This window comes from Neodiprion fabricii, chromosome 3 (genome assembly GCF_021155785.1).
Source record: "Neodiprion fabricii isolate iyNeoFabr1 chromosome 3, iyNeoFabr1.1, whole genome shotgun sequence".
NCBI lineage: Eukaryota > Metazoa > Arthropoda > Insecta > Hymenoptera > Diprionidae > Neodiprion > Neodiprion fabricii.
In genome coordinates, this window is record NC_060241.1 from 33,278,684 (window position 1) to 33,298,730 (window position 20,047).

Consider the following 20,047-nt stretch of genomic DNA (forward strand, 5'->3'; position numbering starts at 1 on the left):
AGCTACTCGGTAAATGGGGTAATAAGTTCGTAAGTAGATATCCAACGCATGATGGACAGAGGTGAATCAACCTATAATAATGTGTCTCAAACATTATAATTTGTGTCAGCTGCCAATGTTTTCTCGTGGAAAGGAAAAAAAAAGAAATAGTTAACGAACTACGTGACGTAAACGAAATGTCAGCCTACCTACACGTCGAAAGATTTCCACTAAGTTGTAAACACATGTTGATCTTGAGATTTAATTTATTCCAATTACTTTGCCGACGCGTAGAATTGATTATACAAACAATGAGGCAAATCTAAGTCAATGGTACCTGCATGGTACCAGTGATCCGACGGACCCACCTTATGGATTCGTTGTATCTATTTCTCCGTCGCTATAGTATACCTATTTTAATACGAACCCGTCTAAACCCCTTAGGCGTAAAATTGTATATAAAATACTGACGCATAAATAATTAGTAATGAGAATAAAATTTACGGTTCTAATGGCATTTGTGATGGAATACTTTGCACTTCGTTGCCCGCAGTGCTTTTCCGATCGTGTGTTACCACCTGCTTTACGATAGTTACGTAGGTGCTTGTGCATTCGGTTAATTAATTCTTTACACTTCTCGAGGCTTACAAAATCATTTGTCATTCAGGTTTTGTTCAAGTTTACTGTTCACCAGTAAACATACCTATGTTGTAAACGCAGCTATGCATAGGTTTGCCCTTGTCCGGTGGAAATTGAAAAACAACCTATTAAAGCAATTTTTACCATCCCACGTTTCAACCCGCGACCTGAAAAGCAGAAATGGCATTCACAATGCCAGTTGTCACGATTTCACCCTTCGTGGACAGAGGTGAAGGATTTGAAATCTTTTTTTTCGCTCTAAGCGTTTGTTTAAATGCTCTTTTTCCCGTCTGCCTCCAAGCCAAGCACTAACCGTAGATCACGATGGAATGGCCAAACTCTGACTTACATCCTAATGCATTCTATGGTTCTCTCTCGGTTAAAGGCGTTTTATTATACATTTTTTCTTTTCATTTTATTTTTCTCGTAATGCGGGCTACGTGAAAAGTTGCAGACTTTTGATTGATGCAGACAATCGCTTGAGAAAACCTGAGCATATGTGGATCCCGTCTGGACTTTGAACACGCCTCGTTTATATATTACACGCGTCCGTTTACCACGCGAAGGTTTTCTCTCCGAAGTAACATTTCTTTAAATTATTGCCACTCGCGCTCTGCTCCTTGATTCTTTCTCATGCAAAGGTACCGGTCAACACGTGTATTTTCATTGATATCGTAAATATATTATCTATTTCTTTTTTTTCAACAACTAACTGCTCATTGAATTATTTTACAAAATAAGTCGATGCGCAATTAAAGGTTTATTAGGAAGGTCAAATTCACCTCGGATTTTTCCGTACGTGTGTTTACCGTCTAGACGAGTAATGCGAATGAAAAATGTACAATCTAAGTAAAGCTTCTGACGAAGTTGTTTGCATTTTTAATATTTTTATTACGATACTCTCGTCGGAATTTAACTGTAATTAATTTGGTTACGAATTTTTTATTACAAATTATTCGGAATTTGCACCTTGGAATTTGCCAAGTTAGATACGGTGTAATAACGTGTTGGTAACGTTGTATTCGGTAGACGTAACGACTGTTGATCAAAATTGACGAAAAACCAGTTAATCGAAAACGAGTAAATTAGCCGACTTGTTGTTTCGTTTGTTGTGGAATAAAAAAGTTTTCAAACTGCATAAGCAATTGCTTTCCATTTCTTATTGGTACAATTCAATCTTATAAATGAAAAACGAGATCGAAATCTGTATATGTAAGATGAAGCCAACATTGGTCCGTATATTTACACATAAGTTTAATCACCGTCGAGACATATATCGATGACTGAACCCGGCTATAATTTGTTATCCGCTTGAAAAAATTAATTTGTAATTCAACGCGAGGCACAAATTCTACAATTTACGTGTGTCACGGCTCACGGATGCCAGGTTTTTCACAAATTTATCGTTGTAAATAAGACTCGCGAGTGAGTGGCTACGTGCAGCTTCTCGTGTGAAGGCCATGCAGAGCATCGGTAGGTCGCATATTCAACTTTGGGCTTTCAAAAATAGCAAGGTTGAGGTTGAACCTGAATCACGCGAAACTTGGGCCACCGGCTCATTATTCTTTTACTGTAATTTGGCAAGAACGTATTCATTTTCATTATTATGACTTGCCGGTGCGGGATCATCTCGTGTCCGAGATTGTTGATGACCTGTTGAACGTAACACATGTGAAGGTAAATAAGAAATAACCGGCGGATATGACGGAAGTTTGAAAGTGATCGTCATGCGTCGACTTGCTTCGCAGAATATGATGAGCATTTCCACGCCAAAATTATCGTACACTCAAAAATAATGTATACGTATGAAATTGTAACGTTGGGATTAACAGAGGAAAAAAAAAGCCAGGAGCTGCCATTATTTTGAAGATTGTCAGTGTTATGGACATGAGAGTTTTATTGTACAGTATACGGTCAATTTTCGATAAATTCATTGTTCATTGCGTCCAGCTGTATACAAATTATGGCAACATTTATTCTTTTAAAGTTGAAATAAAATCAGTATACGAGATATATTTATCGTCAGACAGAATCAATCTGTTTGATAAAGATGGAAAACTGCCTACCTACGGATGTTTACGCGGTAAAATTTTCTTTATCATTTTCTATGAAAGCATCATGGTAAACAAGGTCAAATCACACAGACTTGCTATTGATTGTAATCAGCATACGATGAAAAATGATACATCGATGATTAACGTTCACAATACATATAAGAATCGTAAATAAGCGGATCATCTAGTTAATTGTTTTTTTCCAAAAAGCCATAACCCATTTCACGTTGGTCACATAGACCCTCCTGCAACTTTTCCATCTCCACCAACGGTATCTGAAACCGTGTGCATCAACGTAATTATATGTATATCTACTTATGTACACACATTGTAAACGTTTCAATACAAAGTGTATAAATTCCTTCCGACCTTCTAACAAGAATGCTCAACAATTTTGTACTTTGGACAACGATTACGTACGGTTAAATGTATACTTAAGCCTAAAAAATTAATTTACATAGAAACTATCAAAATCTAAAATGTTGTTTGTATATAAAAAGATCGTTTGAATTATACGACTCGTAAATATGAACCAACTAAGCTATACGATTAAACGTTGGTTTCATATAAAAGTTCAAAATGATTTCATCGATGAAACGCATATGCCGAAGATGATAAATAATTTTTAACACTTCTGAATAACTTGACCTTTAACAATAAATTGCTGAATTATGTAAACTTGCAACCGATTTGTTAAAGCTTATTGCTATCTGATATCTCTTATATAGAAATGTGTATGGTGAGATTTCGAACACATTGTGAAGAATGCATTTTATAAAAGTGAAAACAAACGGAATGACCGTCTGCAGTATCGCGAAGCGTATGCACGTGGCTAGAAAAATTTTCCTAAATGAATGTACTGGGCATGTTGCAATTTTAGAATATATGTATATGTTGTACAACACATTTTTGTTTCAAGTATTCGATAGGTTAATTTATCTGAAATAATTGCTAACATATTTTTCTAAAAATCACTTTCCATTATTGCGCTTGATTTCTGATAAATCAGTAATAATAATTACTCGTCGCGCGGACTTGTTCTGGTATAAAATTTTAACAGCGCTAGTGAGATCAGATAGTATCCAAATCATGAAAAAAAAAATTCTTCGGGAAAATTTCAATACAATGTATTCACGGTACCAAACAAAGTATAAAATAACTTAAATTGTTCAACAAAACATATACCAATTCCATTCGAGTTGTTCGAAAGTATTCACTTTCGTTTTTCCGTTTACCGCGTACCGTTCTAAAATATCCAGTTACTTTAACGAGTATGTATAAAGAATAATTATGACATTATACAAATGAGGCCTGAGATTTTGGTGAATTTGTGTGATAAATGAATGTATCGAATAGTAAAAGCCAAAGATTTTCTACCGGTGCGTTTTGCGAGGATTGAACTTAAACTGCCGAGCAAAAATGATAAAACCAAAGTAACAGACGTTTATACAGCAGCGCAACCGTTGCAAATTATCCACACACGCCGTGTCAATTTCAATGGAGTTTGAAGTAATGAACATTTTGTATTATCTGCGGCCAGATTCTGCAACTGAATTCTGCCGATATCTCAAATTCGACATGTTATTGAGCCAAAGTTCAACGAATTCCTTTTTGAAATCTTAGTGCCAAACTGTTCGAAGGATGGGAAACTTTGAGGGCGCCCAAGTCGACGGCATGACCGATCAAAGGACAGCCCGCGGGACATCGTCGTTTTTTAGTGTAATTTGTATTCGAGGCATTCTTCTCCTGCCTGACTATGCTCCTCGGAAAATAGTGGACTCCCCTCCTTTGCCTGGTGGCACACGGAGGGATGCTGACGACAAGGTCATCGCGATGAACCCTCCCCACCGGCTCGGGAAAGAGCCTCTCGTTGAGGCGAAATTGCTGGAGAGAACCGGAGGACCGAGAGCCGAGTAAGGATGGGCAGGAGGCGTGCGTGTCGAAGTAATTCTTATCGCGAAATTTCCGAACATCGTTAACCTCCGAGTCGACCGCCTCGTTTTCGCCTTGTTCTCCCAAAAATTTATCTGCCCGATACTCCGAGCAGGGGCAAGATTTCCTTTCGTCTCCGACGGATGGGCGAGAAAAATTTCCGTCCCCAGAAACCATACGAAGGGTTCTTCCGTCCGGCGACGACGATCGGAAGGCCGCTCTGCGTTCGCGGCTCCTGAAATTCGCCGGTTTGTTCTGATCGTTCATTAACTTCCTGGACGCGATGGTTTTCTTGGGCAGCGAAGTCTTCTTCGGCAAAGCCTCGATGTCCACACCGCGACGGCAGTTGTGTTTTCGCGGTAACTCGACCCCGCTGTTCCGCCTTTCTTCCAAGGATTTTGAGTTCCCCGGAATGTTGCCACTCGTCAAATTAAACCTCCGAGGCAGCGGACTCGGTGCTCTCGGAGTTCCAAGCTGACTATCGCGCAGGGTGTTGATTTTGCTCTGAACTCTCCGCAAAAATTCGGACCTCGGTGTGTAGTCGATTTTCTGGGCTCGTCTCAGCGTTGTCGTGCTCAACGGCGGCGAGTAAGCCGGTTCCGGAGGATCCCGCGGCGAGCCGGCATCGCCGTGAACCGCATCGTCGGTTTCGCGGAAACTCGGCAGGCAAATCGGCGCGTGTCTCGTCCTCATCGACCTTTGATTCGCCTTCCGCGTCTGGAGCATCGCCGTCTGGCAGTAGCATTCCTTGACGACCGAGCGTCGCGGAGAGGACGACTTCGGCTGTTTCCTTTCAGGTTTAACCACCGGCAGCCTCCGGTTGGCGCTCATGTCCGTCGCTGAGACAGATTCGTATTTCGACAACGGCCGAAAGTAGTCGGGGCAGAGAAGAGCGCCGACACCACTCGAGTCGTTGCGCAACTTCCAGATGTCGGATTGTCGCCCATAAGCCGAGCGGCGTTTGCTTGTACCGTGCAAACGGTATCTACGGAAGATTCATGTTTTCGTATATAATTTACTTTACAGACGTGTTACCGAGTCTTTTATGCGTCAACTTACGAGTCTTGGGAGCGGAGCTTCTTAACCTCCTTGCGGACGATTTTAGCGTTCTCTTCGAGGCACGTCAACAGGACGCGACTTCTGCTGCGTAAATTGTCAATTTTCACACCGAAGGAAGATGCCATAAACTAATGGCGTACGATTTTTTCCAGTAAATGTCAGCGAATTTTTGACATTTCCACGGTATATGGACATAGATTTGACGCGCGTCGCGGTTGTAAACAAAAAAGCGTCGCACAGTATGGCCACAACAGTGGAATGAAATTTTATTTTGTTTGAGTTAAGTTTTTGTTTTATTTATTTTCTCTTTACAATTTTTTACGCGCGCGCGGAAGTTCTGAAAAGTTGTTTCATATTCGCCTGTGCGAAATAAGGACGTCGTTGGGAAGCGAACAAAAATTTCGCCAATTCGTATCTGATATTCATTCAATTTTACAAATCTAACGCTTCCGTTTTACGGGCCGCTTCTATGCCGAAGCGGCTCGACTAGACGCTCAATTGATTGATCGAACACATGTGTGTAAAATGGTGTTGAGCGCGGCGGCCATGTTTTTACAGAGACGCCGTGTCGCTGTCGGCAAACAACACTGAAAACCAACCACGAATCTGAACCGAACCGAACGAACGACACGCGAGACGCGAGCCGTGCATTTTTCTTTTTAACGATGCCTCGAATAAAATTTAGTTTAATTTAATTAATCGGCGTGAATATTCGGCGAGCCTAACGGCGTCCAGGGTGGATAACGGAGGATTGAACATGTTTAATAAATAAATATGTGATAATTGTACATAGGGGATAACGTGAAAGTGATGTGATTTCGAATAGCAGCGTCCAGTGCGCGTATAGTTTTGTATTTTAGGTTATAAAACCCCCAACGCTAGCCGACGGCGTTATTTCGTCGGGATCTTTTATTCTCACACGATTGTGATAAACCAAGCTGTCGTTTTGTGCTCCTACTCGTGTCTACTTTTCTCTTTTCTTTTTTATTTTACGTTTTTCTCGATCATCGACGTTTCTAACCAACTATGAATTATACCGATGATAATAATACGCAGGGCTCTCTCCCACAATTTTCCGAAATCACGTCCCGGTCGAATGTCGTATCTAATTCAACTTATTCAAATTCTCCTACTGCTGTTGCTGCCGATGCTGATCCTGGAAACTTGCAACGAACCCAGGCTTCCGTTTACACTAATCCTTCTGCGGCACTCCATTCAGGAAAACAGCAGTTACTTACTGCACAGGTTAGAGATCAATTGTATTTGATTTACAAACAACCCCGCCACGGCTCTTAGTCTCGCAAACCCTTGGGGTAGACTGAAGCCGATTTCAATCTCGATACACACTCTTAATCGTCACTACGTCTACCTGCTGTAAATATTTCGGTCCGGTTGTTCTCACCGTTTATTCAGAAATCACTCTTTCTGCCACATTGAATTTGCTCTGCTCGTCAGTGCGATTTTTGACGCTAGCCAGCGATGGGTATTCTCATATTGTTACGTCCTATGAAATCTATGAATGTCTGGAAGATGATGAAAATTAACAGTAACTGTGGAATCGAACGCAAGATATATGAGAATCAGTGTAGACTCGTTAGTTGATATTTACTTGAATTGAGCTATCACCGATGTATAAGTACATTGCACCTGAACGAAATAAATTTGTCACAGTTCGAGATGTGTGGAAAAATTTTCATAAAATTTTTTATAAAGAAGTTTGTGTCAAGTTTGTCTTGTTTCTGTCAACTCATTTATCTTTCAGATTAATCAGCCAGGAAAATATCCTGGAACAATACTCGCATGGCCAGATCATAATACCCTGATGCAACTCTGTGAGAAGCAGGGTATGCAGGCGTTAAACATTCCAAATTATACACAGAATACTGCCACCATTCTCAGCGTTCAGCCCAACAGTCTGCCGGTACGGATAATACCCAATATGTATTTTCCTACCACGTCGGAAGCCGAGTCAGTCTCTTTAAAGCACGAAGATGGTACGGAGGTGGAGAATCCAAGCATGGTAAATAATAGCTAGGATACTGCTTAATCTTCTTTTATTTTTTTGCTAAAAAATTATTTCACTCATTTTTCGTTTCTCTTTGAATTCCATAGGAGTCGCAGATACAGCTGCAGCAACAGAGTTTGGCAATGGCTGAGTACCTTCAAAAACTACAAGCGACGACGTTGCCGCTGACCTTGCAGCAGTTAATAAAATTACAGTCGGAACAAACGCAAATCAAGAAAGAACAATCAGAAGTACAAAAGAGTATGGAACAGTCGCAAAATATATTAAACATTCCTAACGTTCCTGTTTTACGCAATGGCCAATTACAAAGCAACGGTAATCCGTATGTTGGCTCTGAGAATATGACTATGATAACAATAAATCCTCAGGACTTGAACGTCCACATGGAGGGACATGATAATGATAACAGTATGCAACCAATAAAGGTTGAACAACAGATACAAACCGAATCGCCTAAGACTGAAAAGAAAATGAAATTCAGGGCTAAAACTGGTGAGATTAAAGTCACCATTGCCCTCGATGGATCCACTCTATTTTGCTGTCCTGAGTGCAGCTTGGCTTTTCCTGATAAAAGTGATATTGAACAACATATCCAAAATCACATACAGGTAAGGCTAAAATGCGGTAGCAATCTTGTTGAAACTTACCTGAAACGTGTCAAAAATATTAGAATCGAGCAATGAAAAGTTGTAAAGAGACTTGTTAAATTTCACACAGCATGGCAAACTGCAACCAATATTTTAGTTATTCAAAAATAATGTATTTTCAGGAACGTAAATACCAGTGCAAAGAATGCGGAGCGATGCTGAAACGGAAGGAACATCTGGATCAGCACATGAGAGGTCACTCGGATGAAAGACCGTTCAAATGTCCGGTCTGTATGAAAGCCTTTAAACGAAACGAACATCGTACTAGGCACTACGTCATTCATTCGGGTGATAAAAACTTTACGTGTAACGTGTGTCATAAAGCATTTTCAAGGAAGGATCACTTGAATAAACATACACAAACTCATTTGGGAGCTAAGCGAACTAAATCGAAGAAGGAATCGGGGTTCGTTGACTCCAAGGAAACGCTTGAAAAAATAGCAAATATTACCCCCAAACAGGAAGGAAACTTTGTGCAAAAAGACAATTCTAATTTTATAAAACAAGATAACCATTTTGTTCAACATATACAAAACCTGCAGAAAGATCCAAACTTGATACAAACGTTTTCCGCATTTAAAGAACAGGCGTTAAAAGAGGGAGCTTTAATACAGCAACTGGCTGTGAATATGAACGAAATCTTGCCACAGAATACGAGATATTTAATGCCATCATAGTTTTAGGTAATATAAAAGATGAAACAGCAGTAGTTTCTTTTTAGGAGCTAGGAAATAAAAAAAAAAAATGAAAAGAGGTGATTAATTGTAATATTGAATTTCAAACAGCAATAATTTGCTAGCAATAATGTTATTGCTCAGGTCGGCTAATCCCGGGATAATCTTTGACTGAGGTGCGCGAGCATAACTTGTTTTTATTGGATCTGGTTTGCGTCATGAGCAGGTAAATACTGTACTATTATATTATACAAACCTTGAGTTTGTAATGAATGCAAATTTGATCAAACCTGATCCGACAGTGCATAGTTTTATTCTTCGATAGATCGCGTGCTTCCGTCACGTTATTCCGACTTGACGGCTAACTCGCGAATCAAGTGAGGTAATCTTAATAATATATCATAGCTGTTAATATCGACGGTTGATGTGAAGAATTGGAGTAACTATGGACTGGCCAATGTCCATAGATCACAAGACAGTGACCTATAGTTGTTAGACTAGCTTTAAACAAGATAATTTGAAAGGATCTAGTCTACAATCACAATAATAATTGAGTAATGATAATTTTTAATCGATGATTGAGCCAGTAAAGTTTTGATCTGCTTTTATTTATAGGCATTTTCGGGATTTTTTTTATTTTTTTTTTTTGTCCGAGGGATCAGCTGATAATCGGTAACTCACTTAACTATGTAATTAATAATATATTTTATTATTTTTAATATTGTCATAAAGTTAACAAAAATTCGTAGTACCTTATTGCATACGTTGACGAGTGTTTTATCGTTATTTAAATTCACCACGTCAGTGTCTGATTAACTCAATAGATTGTACAAACATGGTTATGCCGTAGCTGGTCTTTTTTTTTTTTTTTTTTTGTTTTCTCCCACCCATAATGTAATCGGACGATGTTCCCACCAGTGAATAATTATACAAATAATCATAATAACGATAGTTAATTTATCTAAATCTAGCGGTTTTCCTTGCGTCTTGATAATTTTATGACGATATAACGTATAATGTACATCTCATAATACTGCATAATGATAGAGCCAAAGATCTTACATATTGATGTCAGTATTTGACTGTAATTTTTATTGACTGTGAATCGATCGATTCAATTTTAAAAACTTTTTCGAGATTGACTAGACTATATAATTTTTTAAACCATCATTTAGACAGTGATGATGTATTTTACGATGTAGGTATAATACATTTTACTCAACAAAACTCTTGTTATATGTATAATATTGATACTGATTGCCAAAAATCACATACACATATGTATTTTTCTGATCGAGATATTTTGGAATAAAAAGAAACCTAGTGAAAGGTTGTCGTTTCATTAATAGTAAAAATCAACGATTACTCGATGAAGCCCCAATTCTATTTACCAATCCGTTAGTACGCCGCAAAGACGATAAGTCAAACGCTTTTCGAAATACTCCCTAAATTCAACAGACAATATTCTTTATTGCACGAATAGGGTAAGTATACCGCATATTTATTATTTATACAAATAGCAATAGTTTCTTACAACTACAATATTGTATTACTTATCGTTATTCGATCCATCGCAGAGTTCGCATCCGTGGAGTCTGATGACGGATAAAAAATCGACTTCCCTTACATCCTGTTTTTTCTCATCCCTCTACGGCTTTACGGCCTGAGCCACCCTGGTGTAAGCTCCGTAAGTTAAGTTGAGGAGACTCCCGAGCCATTCCAACAAATGTCGTCCAAGAGCCGCGGGCAATTGGAGTGTAGTCGGCGTCGTTGTTTCGACGACGCTATCGTCGTCCGAATTCTCCTGTAGTTCTAATCCGTCGACGGTTTTCGGCGCCTCGATTCCGTCGACCCAGTCGTCAGTCTCCGATTTTTTTACAGTTTCCGGGGCGGCAGATCCCTTCGATATTTCATTTTCCTTCTTGCTTTCCGTATCGAAGGATCGCCCTAAGGTGAAATCGGATTCCTTATTGCCACTCGAAGCGGTTGGCAGAGGGCTGATCACGTTCGCCCAGATCAATTTCAACGCTTCGACGTCTGGGTTCGGCTCGTCGTTTGACAAAATTTTCTCAACGTTACTCGTGTCCTCGGCTCGGTTGAAAACGAAATTATAACCAGCTTGTAACTTGGCAAGCAATTTGTCGAGCGGTTTTATGTCGCTTGTTCTCTCGTGAAACGCTGCCAATTCTTTAACCGGGAATAGCTTCGTTATTTGCGGTTTACCCTGCACTTCTATTAGAAAAATCTGAAATCCACATATAATTGTCGTTAACTGCATTTCCACGATTAATCGACAAATCTCAAACGCATTTTAATTAAAATCAACACGCTACTCCGCTGCAATATCTTTTACCACATTTACGTAGCTCTTTATTTTTCGGAATATATCGGAATATTATAATTCTCGAGTAGTTTCGGTCGAGTAAATGTAATTCCGTATGTGGTATATCAGCCAAGTAACAACAGTATACTCTGTTTTCGTTGTATCCCAACTTGAGAGTGCCCGTGCTGATCCTTGTAATACATCACGCGTATTTCTCGTACTATCCTCGTATTGTGTACGTAGGTACAATTTCTTAACCCTACGGATAGTGGAGTAGTAGGTGGGACAATTTATAGGGATGGAAAAGTTCAAGAGAAAATCATAGCACTCGACGGTGTTATTCGGAACATGGCCGGGGCGAGAATGTGATAATTCATCGGGAATTAGCCGGAGCGGCGCAAGGAGCACAGTATAAATCGAGCGAGTCGGCAATCGATATGCGAAAAATTTCACATTTGAATAAATTTTTTTTTTTCATGTATGACTAAAATTCGTATAGCAACATGTGCGCACCTATGCAATTAGGAAATCGCGAAGAGGACCGCCGATGAAAGAGGACGGCTTCGAGGACGTTAGATTATTAAGATCTAATTATATTAACCAACATAATCAAAAGTTCGCTGAATTTCACTTGGGCCTTGTCGTGCTTGATTAGTAACAACTTGATTTGTCTCTGCACGATGTTGCGGAAAAATGAGTAGGCGTTGAAGCTGAATGGATATTTGACCTTTGACGACAGTTTCGTCTAACAAAGAATCACTCAAACTACCTGAGTAGGTAAATGAGTTTAGATCGCGGATGATTTATAAGAAATATAGGATCTACAAGTGCAAGTGCTAAATCAACAAAATGCGCATGGCGTATCTTTTTAAAAAATAAAATCTAATATAAATGTATTTCATCAAATGTATGGCAAAAAATGTCGAAATTACGGTTTAACGAATTCGTTTTCAGTACGTGAATTTTTCCACTGTAATTTTAATATTTTATCTAGTAGATGACCAAAATTTTCTGCAGTGTAGCTGTACATTTTTTTTTATATCATATATCGTTCATTAAAATTGTTCGGTGTGAATCTGTGTCAGTGAAAATACCGTGAAATTCTATAGGTAATTCATTGGCATCGGTCCACAAATGATGAATTATTCGATAACTGCCAACGAATAATGTGAGTACATAAAACTGCGTAGAACTTCTTCAAGTGTATTAAAATCACATATAGTGTACAGCCATAATTATACACGAGAGACCTTCACACTTATGTAAATTTTAAAGAATTTTATGCCAAATATGCACCTGATACCAAAACTTGAAAAATTCCATACGCGTGAAATTATACGAAAGTTTCGAAAAGATAAGTATTATACTTTTCGTATTGAATTCAGAAGATATTTCTAAAAAATTTCTTACGGTGATTCAACAAGCACGGGAGAATTTAAAAAATTGTTAAACAAATATTTTCCGCGCACGAAGAAGGTGTCGAGTATACTTACCTTTCTTGACATTAAAAAAAACTTAAGAATTTGAAACACTTACGCAGAGAACACAGTATCCGATTAAAATCTTCATGGTAATAATGTTTCAGAGCTTATTCAGCGGCACGTGTGGCGAAAATGGTAAATTTTGTATAAAAACACTGCAGCTGGACGATGAAATATTATTTCAATTACAAGGTAGGTGCTTTGGGTTGAAATAAAGACACCTCGAAGCGGTAATCGAATTTATACCACTGCGCAATGCAATGGGGTCGGAAAGAAAAAATCGTGAGTAAAACAGTAACCGAATCTTGTTGTATTATGTCTTTGCCGCCTACGCCCCTGTCCTTAGACAAAATAGTCGGATCAGAATTACTCAATACATTTGCAGCCGAGGCACGTAATTTGTACGTACAGTCGTCGCCTTCCAAACCGCGTTACTCAAACTACAAATAATAATTATCTTTTCTGTTTGGTGTTATACTGGGTCAGGGACCCGTAGAAAATTTCATTTCAATTATCGAAAATCAATCAAATTCAACCCTGCGACATGTCGTAATTATTTTGTCACGTCGTCGTTCAGGCGGTTTTCAAAAATCAATACTTCTGTTAATAATACAATGACTAAATAAAAATAACGCAGTTTCGAATTATTAAACTCGATTTAAACATAATGATTAATACTTGAATGACCGTCTTAACATTTTTATGCAACTTATTTGCAGGGGCTTGCTATAAGCTGGTTGGAAACCATGAATGCACACGTATCGTGATTGATAATTCAAGGCCCGTTGCAGTGACGAGAATGGAAGTGAGTAACGCGTGATCTGTTTCGCTGCAGGGAGACTAGAATTTAAGAAAAAAAAGACAAAGTAAAAAAAAGAATAAAGGAAAAAAAGTAATGATGATTCAAGCAAATATTGTATATGAATGTGACGCAGGCCGACAAACAATTGAACTATTATTTTTATTTTTTTTTACAATTTCTTTCAAATGCGCCGCGACACGAAAGTGAGTAAGAGTTTCCGAAGAATTTCGGCCATTGAAAATCGAACGCGAACGTTTGTATACAGCAGGAAGACAGGATGTTGCGATGCGTGTAATGGCCAGCATGGCTACTGACACGGTCGTGTTAAAACCCATTTATTATCATAATTAACTTGTTAATATTCACGGTAGGCAGCCCGTGTCAGCGAATATTGGCATGACAAACTACGAGCTTCATTTTAATTACGGGCACGACGACGGAGCGAACTTCTGATTGACATTTGCCGTTGCGGATGAGGAACGAGGGAGGTTCGCATATCTGGTCTCCAACGCTATGTGCAAAAATGTATAATCCATGCACGTTTATTTGCGAAGACGGTATCAACCCTGGCACACGGTTACGACGCGGCCAACAGCAGGAGGTATCGATTCGTTAACGGCTCTGACAATTAGCCCCCAGCAAATAAACGCGTGATTCCCGAAAGCTCGAACATCGCTGCAGAAACTGATTTGGATTAATGTAAATCCCCTTCGTATTTGACAGCCTGTAAATGAATGCAGATTGCAGCACGAATTCTCAGCGGGATTTCATCACCCACGGGCTTCTGTAGAAGGTACGAACCCTTGTTTTGTTCGGTGTGAATTCAGGGGGTTGGTTCTTAGATTTACAGCTTTGTAGGTAAGAACCTTTTGCGCGTAGTGCATGTAAACTTTTCTGCCTCGGGGAGGCACTTACACAGCTTTCGAACTTCGGAAAAGTTTTCAACGAGCAATTGAAGTTTGACAAATGGAGAACACTCGAACTTAGTCGGTTATAAATGAATACAGGGTATCGGCTATCCTTAAATATCTTTCACGCAGTTTATTGATTACCGACGAGTTATAGATATAAACATGTTCCGGTTGTAAGTGGATTGTTGGTTGGATTTGAATAACTACTAGGATATCACTAGATTTAAGTTATCGGAAACGTTGATGCGGAAATCACGGTTCTGCAATTTCAGAACGACTTTAAAAGGGTTGAGTTACCGTAAAATCGATAAATTTTACTTTATCACATGATAGACAACATGATCGCAATATCTTATGATTGCTTACATTTTATAGAGTGAATTCGAGAGATTACTTGAAAAATAAATGTTACCACGGTTACGTGACTTCCAAGATTTCTTATGATTTCTTAAACTCAGAAAGAGATTTCTATAATAATAAATGATTTATCACATCTGTAACAATGATTACTGACGGATACTTTCATTTTAATATTACTGATTTCGGTCTGATTTCGAAGATTGCGAAATTATGTCGAACGATATTGAGACGATGATTACTTGAGTGGAAGCAAAAGTATAATGATCTCACGCTACATTTAAAGGTGAGGTAAACGATTTTCGACATCTAGTTACTCCAGCGAAAATTTTCTCTCTCCCACTAAACCCAATTTTTTTAATTATAACATTATTTATTGAGCCTATACAGGGTATGGTCGAGACACAGCTTCTTGTTCCACAGTCTTGCGTGCATGCGTGCTGCAGTTATACAATATAAAAGTGACTAAATATTACAAAATAAAGGGTACAACGAAACAGTAAATCACAATATAGCGCTGCGAAGGTGGCCCATTGAGATCGAACCAGGGTGGCGACAATTTTTCTCGAATAAGATTCTCCGATTTTTCCTGTCAAAAAATGCAGCATTCCGTGACCATTTGTCACGAAAGTTAGGTAATGTTGGACGGCTTTCATAACCAAGAGCTTCAGAAGTTGCGCACTTCGAATATATAAATTTGTATCCAAAAAACAAATAGTATATATTGCGTCGTTACACACAACTAATTAGAAATTGATCAATACTATTTCCGAAAGTTTGCTGAAAACTTGACTGAATTTACGAAGCATGGCTGAAGTCTGAAAACGATTCATAAAAAAAAGTATGTTTATTCCCGACTCAATCATAAAGTTAACTTTTTTGACCTCAAAAGCGGGACGAAAGCAGCATATTTTGCCGCAAATCCAAATCAGCGGTAAATACGAGCCCAATTTAAAAGTCCCAATTTTCAAATAAATATTGCGGCCAGAGTTGAGTCGGGAATAAAGTCGTATATATATATATATGTAACACAGGAATTAAGACTTGACCCTATTCCCTTGTTAAACAATGTACTACACTGAGAAAAGTTTCATTTGTTACAGTAACTAGAAATATTCAGTAAAACAAGTATCGTTAAAAAAAACTGTTCGAATATCGTTGGCATTACGAAAAACGAGGCACGCATAACCATTTTGCGCTATTGTCGATCCTTTTTTAATAATTGCAGAGGAAAATCAGTTTGTTCGGTCTACCATATTTCTTTAGTTAAATAAGGCTTTAACATCAATTTATTCTTGCACAAGTATTAAATTTTCGCACAGTTACAAGAAAATATAGTGACAGTGATCGCGATGAGAAAGAATAGTAACGGATAACAGACTTTCCGGTAGCGGCTAGAAAACTAATTTTCATTTTTTACCTACAACTATATTTTTCGATTGCGGTAATAAATGAAAATAGTTAAGGACTGAGCCGTAACCGGAACTGAAAATTTCTCTCAGTGTATTTTCCCTATGGCCCGTCTTAATTCTCTGACTTCTTCCGACACACCAAATTCCTCGACTATTCCCGGTTTTCCCGGTCTGCCGCCATCCTGTCGAATGATCGGTTCATCAGAACACGAAGCGCATCGGCAAGACCTTGTTTCTTAGATCGGTGCTCAGCCTGCTGCCCGGGTCCTTCAGAACGGCGATAATCTGCTTCGTTTTGGTCATAGAATCGTACCTCGACAACTCGTTAGCCGCCATGGCTTTCTCGAGAAATTGCCTGAGCTGAACCCCGGCTTCGCCGCCCGAGGATTCCTGCAAGAACTTTAGGACCTTGTCCGAGTATCCGGCGTACTTCGAGTATCCCTGCCTCCTTGCGTCCTTGCTCAGGACGTCGTAAAGCTCGCTCAGCTGGAGAAGGGACGGGCTGGTGGTCGCGTTTCCAGCCCTCAGGAAGGCGACCAAACTCGGATTCGGCACCTGGTCGACTCTCTCGCCGAGGAGCGTGAACCTGACGAAAGAATAAAATTGAAAAAAAGGAACAAACGAACCGTTTAATCGTTGTTCGAAGAACAAGTTTTACAAATTTTATAGCGATCATATCGTTATACGTTGTATTTACGAGGCCTTGACGAAATTTTCCATCCGATCGAAGTTGGCTAAAAATTGTGCTGTAAAATCATCATTAGCCTTGATCCAATGACGGAATCGAGGAAGTATTAATTGCTGTTTATAGATTCAACGATGAGGCAATGGAAAATGCGTCGACTAGCCGTGAACAGACTTGATCAAGTAAACAGAGGGATTTTCATGACTATAAGGGATAATTAATACGTAATAGCATTGAAAGTTCATTTCGACCTCAGATCTCAGATATTTTTCGTCCGCAATTATCACGCGCGATGTATTATGTTACGATAGATAATGAGGTGTAAAAATTTTCTTCGAGTTAACCGCGCGATTCGCCGTGCACGGTTATTTTACAAATTGTAAAACAGAAATTTAACGAAACGACGACATGCGGTGTAATTAGAGCGGTAGCTTTCGCAACTGAATGTCATTTCACGGGATTCGGTGGTGGTAATGACTCCAGTTGGATTTTAATAAAACTAGGTCACGTTGCGACGAATTGAAACGCGATTCACGGAATAAACCGGCCTGTTATCGGCTAATAACAGCCCGCGGTGCAGGAATAATTGGAAGCTGAAACGAGATAACGAGTAAAAGGGAAAATTTCTGTAATAGATTCACAATTCGGAACTACCAGCACGCTCAGCTAGTAATTGATAGGGACGAGGTAAGTAATCGCAAATACCTCGAGGCGGTTGTACGGTTAATACCGTGCCAAGTGACTCACGTTGATAAATAACTTGATAACTCATTCGTATCCGCAGGTTTCCTTAGCGATTAACGATCCTGCGGAAAAGTATACAGCTGTAGTATTCACGCGGGAGGATCACGTCAGCCATGATAAACAGTGAAAACGGGGCATTGTAACGTATACCTTATTATACCCGAGTAGAATACTGGCTCATCGTCGGTGATATTATTCAGTCAAATATCCCGAGGCTCATTCAATTATTAATTCGAAGAAATGAAGCGTATTCCAGAGTCGGGTGTAATTTTAACGGACGATAAAAATTCTTCCTCCTAAATAAACACGCTTGTTTTTTAACGCTGGTTTGTACGAGCGAGATTCTCGAAATGGAAATGTTAACCGGTTAATATTAAGCAGAAGTTTATAAAGCGCAATTAACGAGGTTGATGAACCAAAACGCGATACTTCGTGTTTAATTTATTATGAGATAGTGAACCGTTGGGTATTTATCGAATTGTTTATTCGTCAGCTGCGAAGATCTTTTATAAAATGCAGAATTCGAAAATATTCGAATTATAAACAAAGGCCTCGGACATTGATGTTTCGTTTAAAATCGTTTAGAAATGGTTGAAAATTTAATGGATTTGTTCGGTGTCACTTTGCGATGGCTCGTTTTATTCAAAAGACTATTCTCTGCAAAGTCGCTTGAATAGATTTTCTTTGTTTTATCAAATTTGGAGATAACAGTCTTCGGAATAAAACAAGTTATAGTAAAATGAAATCGAACTGCTCTACTAATTTTATAACGATTTCGAAGCGATTTCAGAGCAGGCATCGACATCCAACCCTTTTTCTACATCTCCAGTGTTATCCAATTTTGAATTTTCAAAGCGATCTGATTTCGCTCCTTACGAATATAACAATAATTCAACAAATACTCGGTGTCCGACTATTTTCTAACAGTATAATAAAATAATAAAAGTTACCAATTTTCGTTCAATCAACCTGCTCAAAGATTTCGCCTGACAGAAAAATGGTATAAACTTTTCTTTGCATCGCATACATGGAACGAAATCAATCGAACTAAGGCACGTTACTTACCTCGCATCGTCCTTGTCTTCGTCAGATTTTTCTCTATCGTCGGACGATCCATCGGCAGGAATATAATGTGCCGGATTCTTGGCCTCGATGCACTCGGTCCCCGATGTTGAGACCATTTCCGGCGAAGTTTGGGCGACGTCCTTGTATCCCGACGACGAAGTTTCCATGATGTTGTAAATCTGCCGAACAACGCTGTCGACGGTCGATTCTTTGGGCATGCTAGTAACGAGTCGATAGCCTGGTCTGCACCTGCTGATCGTTTGTCCGTTACTCTTTTCCGGCACCTCCTGATCCCTCTCCGGAAGTTCGTAGTTGGTTTCCGGTAGCCCGTAAACAACTTCCGATTCCTCGTGGTTCGCTTCCGGAGTGACAGCTTGGCCCCCGCCAACCTTCTCGGAATTCGCACCCTCCGGTTTTGCGATTATCAAGGCCTCCTCCTGGTACCGCTCGGGTGGCACGAAGTACTTTTCATTGTCGGATATCGTCGACGTCTCGACGTCGTTTCGCGTTTGTACCTCTGCAGGTAAGGGTTGTCTCTGTCCGGGCGGATGCGGACTCGTCGACGGTGTTCGTAACAGAGTTTCCTCCTCCTCTTCGGCGGCGTGTATTTTCAGCTGACCAACCGCGTGGAATATAACCTGCGCGTCGAGAAAAACTCCGCTGATGATAATTGTACGTAAAATGCGTGAAAATAAAAAGGAAGAATGTTTCTTCGATTCCAACCATCGTTATTAATGAAAAGCAATTAGTGGTAGCAACGAATATACTAAACAATGATCATGAATTAATTGTTCATATTTCATTGAACTTCCTCGATTCTTGAATAAATGGTTAATACTTCTGACATCTTTTATTTATCAGGTTCAATCTCGACCCAGAATTCATCGGACGGTGAGTCCTGCGATGACAAGTCAACCGAAGCGGACTGTATTAACGGATCCATAGCATCGTCGAACTTACTTGCATCGCGGCTGGCATAATGGCATCGGAATAAATGGGCGTAGCGAACGCCGGTCCTTTCCTCACGATCGCAGGGGAGGCCTGGAACAAGTCGTACGAATCGTATTTATACATACACCGTGTCGTAACATAATATGATTAATTGTTTCCGCAAACATCGTTCGAGACTATACATACACAATAAGGATACGATTGCTACCGGTCAACACGAGTTTTGAGTCTGGGTTGAAGATGTCAAATTTTAATTTCTTCTACGTAGCTAATAAATGAAAAAATTGTTTTATTAGATAAAGTTTG

The 20,047-nt window shown here is 39.4% G+C and overlaps 4 protein-coding genes across 6 annotated transcripts in view; 1 reads left to right on the top strand and 3 right to left on the bottom strand.

Annotated features, from left to right (window-relative positions):
- Positions 1-3,352: 3,352 nt before the first annotated feature.
- On the bottom strand, positions 3,353-5,928 carry LOC124177727. The gene is made up of 2 exons (XM_046560433.1): positions 5,664-5,928; positions 3,353-5,589 (listed from the first exon to the last, which is right to left on the bottom strand). Exons 1-2 carry the CDS (start codon positions 5,786-5,788, stop codon positions 4,269-4,271), a joined length of 1,446 nt encoding a protein of 481 aa, XP_046416389.1. The 5' UTR covers positions 5,789-5,928; the 3' UTR covers positions 3,353-4,268.
- Positions 5,929-6,226: 298 nt separating this feature from the next.
- On the top strand, positions 6,227-10,263 carry LOC124177725 (zinc finger protein 880-like). Its single transcript, XM_046560431.1, has 4 exons — positions 6,227-6,908; positions 7,426-7,683; positions 7,776-8,297; positions 8,459-10,263. Exons 1-4 carry the CDS (start codon positions 6,690-6,692, stop codon positions 9,011-9,013), a joined length of 1,554 nt encoding a protein of 517 aa, XP_046416387.1. The 5' UTR covers positions 6,227-6,689; the 3' UTR covers positions 9,014-10,263.
- On the bottom strand, positions 9,779-13,105 carry LOC124177726. The gene is made up of 2 exons (XM_046560432.1): positions 12,870-13,105; positions 9,779-11,255 (listed from the first exon to the last, which is right to left on the bottom strand). Exons 1-2 carry the CDS (start codon positions 12,900-12,902, stop codon positions 10,659-10,661), a joined length of 630 nt encoding a protein of 209 aa, XP_046416388.1. The 5' UTR covers positions 12,903-13,105; the 3' UTR covers positions 9,779-10,658.
- A 3,160-nt stretch (positions 13,106-16,265) lies between these two features.
- LOC124177864 overlaps positions 16,266-20,047 on the bottom strand; it is a 65,279-nt gene continuing 61,497 nt past the window's right edge. For 2 of the 3 annotated variants that reach the window (XM_046560752.1, XM_046560753.1), the window contains exons 3-5: positions 19,751-19,831; positions 18,791-19,428; positions 16,266-16,882 (exon numbers count right to left, since the gene is read on the bottom strand). In XM_046560752.1, coding sequence (XP_046416708.1) covers positions 16,498-16,882; positions 18,791-19,428; positions 19,751-19,831 — 1,104 coding nt within the window. In that variant the 3' untranslated portion in view covers positions 16,266-16,497. Of the gene's footprint in view, positions 16,883-18,790; positions 19,429-19,750; positions 19,832-19,927; positions 20,010-20,047 lie in introns of all 3 variants that reach the window. The other variant, XM_046560754.1, reaches the window with a different exon arrangement.